Source organism: Rhynchophorus ferrugineus, unplaced genomic scaffold, assembly GCF_030347505.1.
Source record: "Rhynchophorus ferrugineus isolate W39M unplaced genomic scaffold, kcgeb_rfMv2 rfM10, whole genome shotgun sequence".
Classification (NCBI taxonomy): domain Eukaryota; kingdom Metazoa; phylum Arthropoda; class Insecta; order Coleoptera; family Curculionidae; genus Rhynchophorus; species Rhynchophorus ferrugineus.
This window is the reverse complement of record NW_027472589.1, coordinates 26,297,981-26,309,067: the sequence shown is the minus strand read 5'-3', so window position 1 is coordinate 26,309,067 and position 11,087 is coordinate 26,297,981. Positions and strand designations below refer to the sequence as shown.

Genomic DNA, 11,087 nt, shown 5'->3' with positions numbered 1-11,087 from the left:
AGCTATTGCCCCATTTAAACACATTTAATTTATTCTGTTGTTTCATGTTATGTGTTTCTGTAAAAAAAACACACATCTATAAATGGACGCAAATGTTTTATATAAATAATTGTGCACATATAGGTAAAAACAATTATAACTCACAGTATATCGTTAATTTAGCTAATTAGTCTAAAATGTCTTTGTGGGACGATTAACGAACCAATTTAAGTTAATTCTGTATATAATGCTTTATGGATTACTGGGTTAGGTTCAGAAAGTTTAGCCGTCATATATCATTGAGTAAAAACAAGACAATTCAATAGATGTCTCTGGAATTTGGAGAATGTGGGTTCTATGCAATGCGACCCACACAATAACTTAGTAAAAAAACAAGGACCACGTGGAATTCTTTATTTACAGAAACTGGTCCGACACGACACAAGGGCTATTTCTTTTAACAGCGGGAAAATGAGAAAGAGAGCGAGACGTCGTCGTGATGGTCTTTTATAGCCTGGAAGCGCATGGTACCAATCCACCGGCGTTGCCAACCTTTTAACTTGTTGTGGGTTAATGCGTGGTGGCCTAAAGGGTTGTGGCGGTCGTCACATAACTCCCCTCTTAGTGGAACTGCCGTGGAACGCACCTCTGTAGTGCAGGTTCCGGAGTGCACCTGCAATTAAGCAAAGAAACGCCCAGGGCTGATGATGAGATGGGGATCCTAACCTGAGCGAGGAGTTTTACAGGATCAGCTGCCATCGAAGTTGTAGCAGGACGTCGTTCGTCTTGGGATGTTTAGCTTTGTTTGAGGGTACCTATAAATGTGGTGCCTTACGTGTCCCGTTTTGTGATGCAAGGGTGTTCATGTGTTGCCATTATACATGAAGGGCTTCTGCGGTTTTCGTCCATCAGGCTGGTCTCGTGGGATGTCGTCGATAATATGATGTTGATGGGTTCCCTTCCTCGTGTTATCCTTCCATGCACCTATCAAGCACCTGTAGAGTGGCTTATGTTGAGCTGATTTACCTGTCAGGCACTTTGATCACGTCGGGATCACCAATTGTAGAAATGTTCGACGGACATATATATATATATATATATATATATATATATATATATATATATATATATATATATATGTTATGTGTTACATAATACATTAGGAGTATTGCAACAAAAGGTGTAAAATTTATAATTTTAAAAAGATATTTGTTAGGAATAAAGGAATAAGGCTAGAAATAAAATGAAGGAGACAGCTTAAACTATACAGAGGTCACTTAAAACACTTAAATACATATCTTAACTTTTGACAAACATGCTTATAAGGCATGCTATCTTGCCTCTATAAACTTAATCCCACCGGTAGGCTATATCTGAGTTATCCCATCCTAAATCTCATCTAAATATGATATTCTGATCAAAATCTATATTTTAAAGCCTAATTATTAGGAAGTGTAGGTTAAATAGCCTTAAACCACAGTATTTATTGATAAGATTTAGGTATTTAGACAAAATAAATTTCATTAAATCAATTATCCCCTTAAAAAATTGATTACTACTTTCTTAAACATACTTTTAAAGTACAATGCAATATGATACTATTAAAAAGTTGATTGACTTTCCGATAAAAATCTTTTTTGTAATTACATTAAACTCAAAAATGTTGACACTGTTCTATTTGAACAGATTTCAGGTTAATACTCTGACCAATATTTATATTATTATCACCCATTTATTAGACGCAAAATAGGTAAAATTTATAAAAAAAATTGTAACAAAAATAATATACTTCCTAACAAGGAAATGCATTATGATGAACTAATTTTGATGATAATTTAATCACAAAAATGTAGAAAAATCCTAAATGCACCCAAAAATAAATGTTGTTTATTTACGTACCATACAAATGAAATAAAACAATCAAATGGATCGAAGAAACTACTGTAGTATCATTTATATATTGGACAGTCCGAAATATTGCTTCAAATTTGTTAACAAAGTTAAATTTATATTTATTATGTGATCATGTATATGTCAGATTCTGAACTTATTGCGTGATGTGTTAGTGATAATGTACTTATACTTATGTGTCGAGAGAAAGTTGTTTTTTAATTTGAGATAAATTTGCTGGCAGATACCCTTAGCTTAACGCGAGAAAAGGGCCCTCCACAAATTCACTATTAATTAATACATGATGATATATAATCTAATAAATAGTCAAACAAAATGTATTTGTTCATTATCATTAACTTTATCATAAATCACAAATAAATAATATGTTGGGCATATAAATAATTTGGTGGATGCGCCTACATGCAACGTCCTCATGTATATATGGTTGCATAGGTCGATATTAAAAATTTTTTCTGTAAATTATAATGAACGCTACGGCGCATGCTCGTGTTAAAGCCATCCGGATAGGATGAAGATCCCGCCATCTAGATTCATTCTGTGTTGAGGCTTTGACAGAGCTCTTTGTAGAAATAAATAGAGAGCGGCTCGGTTGAATCCAGTGTCTTAATTGCCCAACACCTTCACCAAATCGATTGTATAAAATCGGTTCTAACAAATTATATACGTTCATTTCATATATCTTACATTTGAAGATGATATATATATATATATATATATATATATATATATATATATATATATATATATATATATATCTTCATCTGATATCACGAATTGAAAAAACAGACAAACGGTTCAATAGTAATTATTTTTTTTAGTCGTTAGTTTTTTGTTCTGGTGTTCTGGTCGATAGTTCCCTCCGCTAGAATGAATCATAATAATCATAGAATGAATATATGAATGAATGATCACAGCTCGTGTGGTTTGGTTCGTTTTAATATTTTAACTAATCGCGAGTTATTCAGTTGTTGTATAACTTAAACGTTGCTGCGATTTAATAATTTTCTTTCATGACTTAATCTATCCTCAAGGGATATAATTAGATTCTTCCATTTCGCTGCAATGCAATTTTTTAAAATCTAACTGTTTTAGTGTGCACTTTGAGAGTTTTACTTAGAACTTCATTGAACTAAATAAAATGGCTTTAACTTCTTTAATCTACTGACAAAGCTTTCATTATCTAGTAGACAACCTCAACATTGAGGCACATCTCAATGTAGGCAAGTCTCGAGTGTACAGCAGGAAAAAAAAGTCCAATACACTTATCTGTGGCAAACCTGCTTTTATTTTCCTCAAGTCATAATAGGTCTTGTTTGACTCTGAAGTGTCGGTCAATTATATATGACGAACATTGTTGTACATCGGTCAGGAAGAAGCATTTTAATCTTATGTTTTAAGCTGTTCTCATGCCAAACTTTATCGAAAGCTTGAGCAACATCTAAAAATATTGCAGAACAAACTTTATTTTCTTCTAGTGATTTTTCTATGATATTGATGATTCGTGAACTTGCAATGCAAAATTAACATGAACAGATTTCTAGCTACTAAGCTGTATTGTCAATTTCTAATCCATTTGTTGATTTTGTTGATTATTATTTGTAATTTATTTATAACTCTAGGAAAAGATATGACTTTTGCCACAGTGAATGCGCTATCGACAAATATTCCAAGTACTGTGGCAGTGTTGGAAGTTCATTTCCATGAGAAAAATTATATTTTCTTTTGAAAAGACACTCTAGCAATTGACAATAGTTCGATAGATATAAAATAGTTTGCAAATAGCTGAGTAATTAGAAACTAGTACAATTTTATTAACATGAGACATAACAAGTCTTTTGAAAAGTCCCCGGCCTATCATAGTAACATAAATTTTTTTGGCAAAATCAGTTTTTTTATTCAACATAATTGCCTTCAAAGGTGATACACTGATTATAGCGACCTTCCAACTTTTCGATACCATTCTTTTAGTACGATTTGTCCTTTGCTTCAAAATAGACCTCAGTTTCGTTGATCACCTCTTCATTCAAACGAAAATTTCTTCCCAGCGAGCATTCCTTTGAGATCTGAGAACAGGAAAGAGTCGCTGGGATAAAGAAGCAATTCAAAGCCCAATTCATGGATTTTTGCCATCGTTTTCACTGACTTGTGACACGGTGCATTGTCTTGGTGAAGCAGCACATTCTTTTTCTTCAAATGCGGCCGTTTTTCGGCGATTTCGTCCCTCAAACGGTCCAATAATTTTATGTAATAGTCGCTGTTGATAATCCTTCCTTTTTCAAGGTATTCAATCAAAATTATTCCATATGCATCCCAAAATACAGACGCCATAACACTGCCAGTCGACTGTTGTGTTTTCCCACGCTTTGAAGCGTGGACGGTCGACTGGACTTCGGAGTGAAATGATGAAGCCATGTTTCATCCATTGTCACATATCAATGCAAAAACTCGGGTTTATTACGCTTGATCATCTTCAAACGCTGCTCCAAATCATCAACTCGTTGTTCTTTTTAGTCAAAAGTGAGTTTTGCAGAGCTTTCTTATACCCAAATATTTGTGAATGATATGATGTACGGTATGTTTTCGTCGGTAACAACCGGTAATAAATTTATACACTCAGAGTTAGGGCTAACTAAAAAACATATGGATTTCATTCTAGTAGCGCCATCTATGTGTCAGGGCGGGGACTTTTCAATTGACATGTTAGAATAGTAAGTATTAAAGCCGAATCGAAGAAACACCAGGAGATTTTTTAAATAACCTGGAGTTCATACGTAAAAGAAAATATAATAATTAAATTTAAAATCAGACGTCAAAGCATTTCCACAAAAAGTTATGTATTTTGCGGCTTTGAAGAATTCGATGATAACAGTCATTGAGACCAAAACCAGTGCGGTTCATCGTCACGGATGGCAAGACTTGAAAGTCAAAGTCTCCCTTAATGTCACTTAGCACTAATTAATACAGACTTATTTTAGTGAAATCATGACTGAGTGATGGTAAAATAGCTTGTATACTAAACAACTGGATAATAAGGAACAGTTAAAATATTATTAGCATGTGATAGGAAACAATACATACTATTTAGGTATATTGTAAATAAAAGTTTACAATTATAAACTAAAATATCGTAAGTTGGGTACGTTTTACTCATCATAATCGCCATAGATATCACCCAGAGCATAAGGATACGTGGAACTTGTGTTTAAATAAAATACCCCAGTCGATCTAGAAATTGACATATGGATTATTTAACATTATCACCTAAATAACTACTTACGATGTGTTGTAGATAAGACTCCCCATTCTTAGCTCAGTATTGTTAGCACATTCACCATCCAAGTAATCCGAATAACTATCACATTCCACACCGTAAAAATTATCGTTATTAATGGATTCTGCCATGAGGATAAATGATCTGTTATGGGAACACATGATCAGTTCAAACACGTTATCACAGCCAGGCTGCACAGATCCATCATTGACCCAGAAGTCATCATCGGCCAAATTATAATCCACCCCAAACATTTTGGCATTGGTGTGAATTGCTTGAACGTATTGGGCATCGGTGGCATTCAAACGAGAGCCGGGAAGGGCTTCAAGGAAAAGTGGTCCAGCTGGGTCGAGACCTATAATGACGCCCACGCTGCCATTCAAGCTTTTACCAGCAAATCCTGATACATGCGATCCTAGACTGTGACCCATTATTATCACTGAGTCGGGAGAATAATCGTAAGCTTCCTGCATGCCTTCGATGAATTTAGCGACTGTACCACCAACACTCGAAAGCAGTGTGACGGATGCTACGTATCCCAGATACGAATAAGTTGCCCAATCCACAGCGATAACGTTTATTTCTCCATGCTCTACTAGAGCATCAATCAGCGTTATTAGATCAGTGTGTGAGTTAATCCAACCATGAATAACGAAGGCTGTGTTCCAGGATGTGTTAAATTCGCTTATGGAGCTTAATAGACTGGCTTCATTATAGTACACCTTGGTCGTACTGGAATTCGTATATACATAAAATTCTATGGCACCATCGATGTATAAACTCAATCTGGTCGATATTTTGGGTTGCGAGTATTGGTTTGCTTTGAGTAAATCTTCGATACCAGTCAGACTATCCCGAGCTAATCCTTTAAAATTACAAAAATATTTAACGTTAATATAAAGGGATATTATGGAGAAAGAAAACGTAGAACAAAACAGCCGTTGATCAATAGATTTTATTACTAAATTTTATCTTCATTAAGTACTTGCATGTATTTTGATCTCCAACATAAAGAACCTTTGCATGATCTGACTTAACTGTAAGATTAGTCGGTTTTCACATTTCTCGACATAATAAAAGTCTTCCATTCAATTTTATTGACTTATTTAGTGTATACTTTAGTCTATTAAACGCTTTCAACAACTTATGGTGATACTGCCCCATTATATAGTTAAATTAATCATATTTTTCGATTTTGTTTTCAACTATATATGAGAGTGAGAGTAACGTGAAAGTGACGCATTGTTGGAAGAGTTCTTTCACTGATAAATTAAAATTAATTAAATATGGAGGAACGAAAAATAACAGCTGAATGCCGCGATATTTACAGCTATCATCTAACCAAGAATATCATCTACAATTAATGTAAATTGAACAAATATTTAAAAATATTTTGCTCTGGTGTTAAACAAAGAACAACTGCCTGTATTTCAAACGTACTTTTCAACATTTTACTTAATAAAATCTTTTTAAAAGTTTTGATATAAAAAATATAAAATATGAATCGAACACAATATTATCCAAAGAGACCTAATTAAATTAAGGGGGGTGGGGACAGGTGCAAAGGCTTCAAAAATTCATATTTATTGTTTCACAAATCGATATTACAACTATTCAAGAATATACTCTGGAAATTACAAAGAAAAACCATACAATAGTGATAAGCGCTTTAGTACGAGTAAATGTCCGATGGTCAAGGAAGAATTCTTTGTTTCTTTTAAAAATAGAGAATTTGGATAAAAATGTATGGATATAGTAGTGACCTAGCAAAAATAAATTTTAAAATGATTTTTAAATCAACTTTCATAGCGGACATTTTATTTATACAAAAAATGTCTTCGTATCCGAAAATCGAGCACGATGGTTCAAACTGTAGTACTAGACTTTGTATAAGATCATTTCAAGGAAATCGATATACAAATCGACAGTCAAATAGCTGTAGTGAAAATGAAGAAGGAGAAAAGAAAGAAGTGAAAGGAAAGAAAAAAAAAGAAAGAAGAAGAAAGTGAAAATGAAGGTTTATCGAGGGATGATTTACTCTATAGATGTTTAATTGGCCATACTCAGAATGCAAATAAAAGCTTCAATTCAACAGTTGGCTACAAAACATTTTCTGGTTTAAAAATCGTTGACGTCTGAGCGTATTTGTCTGCGTGCTTATTTAATGAATGAACTTTCAGTATTTGAACTTTTCTCAACCAGCTTAATATTACTGTTGTTAGCAGAAGCTTCAATTATGCCTTAGAAGTTGATAATCGACGCCTAATCCGACAAAATCGGCGTAGCTCTCTGGACAGTAAAGAAGCTCGAAACGTTCGAAAACAGCAGCAGCAAATCGAAAGTGGCACATATGAAGCTGATGAAGGACTGAAATATAATGCTTGGATAACTGATTAATTAGTAACTTGTATAAGTTAATTAATTATTGCCGTAAACTTACCTCTAATGCTACTCTAACTTTCAAAGAAGTATTTCAGGAAAATATTTTTTTCGAATTTGTGTACATTCTAGCTCTTTTCCAATGTTTCTAATTCACATTTTCATTTTACTATTTTTTTATTGGATGTACATTTTATGGTTTTCACATTCCGAATATAAATATTCATTTTCTTTTACCTTTTTTTAGTGTTAGTTCACATGGTGTCAAAAGATGTATCTCTGTATAAGGCTATTGAACAAGTACAAGCAGCGGTTAACAAGATCTATAAATGGAATAGAGGCTGGAAAATACAGCTTAATAGCTCCAAATCTATCCATGTTAATTTTGCGTTGCGGCGAATTGACAAAAACTTAATTACATCACTTGACGGATGCCCGATTCCTCAAGAAAAATCAGCTAAATACCTCGGAATATATTTGGATGGTAGATTAAACTGGAAATATCATGTGAGACAAAAAGCAGAGCAAATTAGACTCAAACTCAAGCAACAGTACTGGTTAATCGGAAGATACTCTCAACTTGATCCAAAATCAATGAGTGTGATTTATCAGTCAATCATAAAGCTTATTTGGACCTATCAGGTGCTAATATGGTGTTGCACTAAAACGTCAAACCAACTAGTAATCCAACGCACCCAAAACAAAGTTCTACGATTCTACGACTAATGCTTATCGCTACGTAACCAAAGAAAAGGGGCACCATGATCTCGGAATTAAATGGATACACGAAGTGATCCAAGATTTCGCCATAAAACATGAAACTAGGTTGCTAAAACATAGCAACGTGGAAGCAATAAAGCTACTGGACAACAGGTAAGAAATCAGAAGATTGAAGCGAACCAAACCACACGAACTAGTTTAATGTATAAGTGTATTTTTAACTCTTAAAAATATTAGTTCACATAGAAGAGACACTTTAAAAAAGTATTTTTTTTTTGAAAAATTTGTTTCGGGTGAAAATTATGACCTCCAGAACTTACATAAATCACCTACCTGGATGAAAACTCAAACTTTTTGAAAATTTCTTTATAAACTGTGAAATACATGTACAATATGTTCTCAAAATATAATTGAAATAAATTTATTTTTAATTGGTTAAAAAAAATCATAAAAAAGACACAAAAACGCCGTCCTACGTATTGCAGCCGTCGATATAATTAATATTCTTATGTGAGATATAATTAATCCAGCAATATTTTATTTAAGGTTCTAATTTTTTAGACTGAGTACAATAGGACGGCTGAAGGTCATTTTATTTCATGATTCAATAAATTAAACTTAACGGATATTTTTCATTTTTTTAAATTAATGGGTAATGTCAAACTATTATATGATTAATGTTTTTGCGATTATTTACGAAAGAGAAGATTACTAGTTACAATTATTTGAATAAATTGATACATAATATACTTACCACTTTGCTCGAAATCAGATCTGCAGAGCGCAATAAGCAAAACGATACCAATTGCTGTGTAGATGTTCATCTTGTTTCCTATATTAGACGAAACTGTCTGAAACTATAATTCTTCCTTTCACTTTTATATATTCGTTGTGTTGATAAAGTCGTGATTTTTTATCAGATAACTTTGTCATAATATCATATCCTCTATTGTAATTCTATATAACAATAAAATTTTACTTAATTTATTATTATAATATTATTTATATAATTTATTATATAAGGCGGTATAGAAAGAGAGGTTACTGGTTAAAGAAAAAGGAATAGTGACACCATGCCGGCGTGACTATAAATATATATAAATTGTCATGATACGTGTGCATACTTTAGCACAACTACAAATAAAAATTAGGAGAATGAATCTCGTATAGTAATATGGAGAAATGTTTCGGCAGGTCAAATCATTGGGGGCGCTCAAAACACGACATTTGATTGGTCAATTTCAAGTGTAAATTTGTTGAAAAAATATTTTGCTTTCATTGGTTCCTTCATTTCACGTGACCACACTATGACGTCACATTTGTTGACATTGGTTGGGAAAAAGTCCCGCTACCATTTTGATTGCCTATAACTTTGCTCAAGAAAAAGTTAAGTAAGTTTGCTTTTCATCAAAAAATAATTTGATCTTTACATTTTTTGCTCACTGTAATTGAAAAGTTATATCGGCTAAATGGTGTACGCGATTCGCTATGCAAGTTTTGGCTCTTTTTAAGGCATTTTTCATTACAACCTGTATAACATCCGATGCTGAATTTCTTCAATCTCATGACGAACATTGTTTTAAAGATGGTGAATCGTTTGAGGCTTATTAACATCACACAAAAATTCATAAAAAAAGTCTGGTGCTGTTAAATCCGAAGATCTGGCGGGCCATACTATATCGCTACTTCGCGCGTCTTCGTGGAAAAACGTCATTCAATAATTGAGTTGTTGAACGAGCTGTGTGTGCTGTCCCCCATCTTGCTGAAATAACACGTCCCCTAGTCCTTCCATTTCAGGCACAAGAAAATTTTGAATCATGTTTTGGTACCGTTCGGCAGTAACTACGACACCTTGGTCATTTTCAGCATGAATACGACACCATACGGTTGGTTTTAGTGGATGCAATGATGTTTCATGAATTAATTGAGGATTCTGTGTTCCCCAAAACCGACTGTACTGTTTATCGACGTGGCCACTGAGAAGAAAATGGACTTCATTGCTCATTATCAATTTAAACCATTTAAATTTTTAAATTTTCAATTTCACCACACAGCCTTAGGATGGCATTACTGTACTCAACTCGTTGATCAAGATCTCTCGGTAGCAATTTTTGGACTAATTGAGTTTTATACGGGAACATTTTCAAATTAGTTTTCAAAATTCGCCTTAAACTGCATGCAGAAATGTGTAACTGAAAACCATGTCTCCGAAATGATATTTCTGGAGACTCTGCAACATTATCGCGCACCAGAACCACATTTTCAGCGCTACGGGACGTCCGTTGTCTTCCAGAACGAAGACTGTCTGCTGTCGTATCGTACTGTCGAAAATTCGCATGTAAACGATAAATGATGGTTTTGTGAGGCACTGGACGATTAGGATATTTTTGACGCAATTTCCACTGAGTGTTAACAATGGAATTTGTAATAATAAAATTTGAATGTCTACACAATACAATGGTTAAAGCGAAACTGAGGTAAACGTCACATAACTAAGATGGTGTGCAATCAAAGTGGTAGCTGGACTTTTGCCCCACTTGTTATATTAATATATTAGAATATATTAAGCCTTTTCCTGTTAATATTGCATGTACTTGTTTGACTCAAAAATATAGTGATTTTTACAAAAGACAATAATTTTTAAAATTTAATGTTAAAATCGTTACGGATTGAAACTTAACGCTTTAAGTGTATATACTTTTTAAGATGTCTTTCAAAATAACTGATACGTTATTTTTATCGCAAAATCTAGAAATTAAATAAGAGATAGATCTACAGACAGCACATCGTTAATTACACATTCCCCATCCTTGAACAAAACGTC

At 33.5% G+C, this 11,087-nt stretch overlaps 1 protein-coding gene across 1 annotated transcript; it reads right to left on the bottom strand.

Moving 5' to 3' along the window:
• Positions 1–4,974: 4,974 nt before the first annotated feature.
• Positions 4,975–9,114, bottom strand: LOC143203669 (pancreatic triacylglycerol lipase). The gene is made up of 3 exons (XM_076415923.1): positions 9,018–9,114; positions 5,171–6,029; positions 4,975–5,118 (listed from the first exon to the last, which is right to left on the bottom strand). The coding sequence occupies exons 1-3, from the start codon at positions 9,085–9,087 to the stop codon at positions 5,037–5,039; spliced, it is 1,011 nt and encodes a 336-aa protein (XP_076272038.1). The 5' UTR covers positions 9,088–9,114; the 3' UTR covers positions 4,975–5,036.
• Between the last annotated feature and the right edge of the window lie 1,973 nt (positions 9,115–11,087).

What these genes read in the sequence shown, in the direction of transcription:
- LOC143203669 (XM_076415923.1), bottom strand. Translation starts at nt 9,087, where the DNA reads ATGAACATCTACACAGCAATTGGTATCGTTTTGCTTATTGCGCTCTGC. An exon ending in ATCTGATTTCGAGCAAAGTG is followed by an intron (nt 6,030 to 9,017) that starts GTAAGTATATTA and finishes GTAATTTTAAAG; the next exon opens with GATTAGCTCGGGATAGTCTG. An exon ending in AGTCTTATCTACAACACATC is followed by an intron (nt 5,119 to 5,170) that starts GTAAGTAGTTAT and finishes GTCAATTTCTAG; the next exon opens with ATCGACTGGGGTATTTTATT.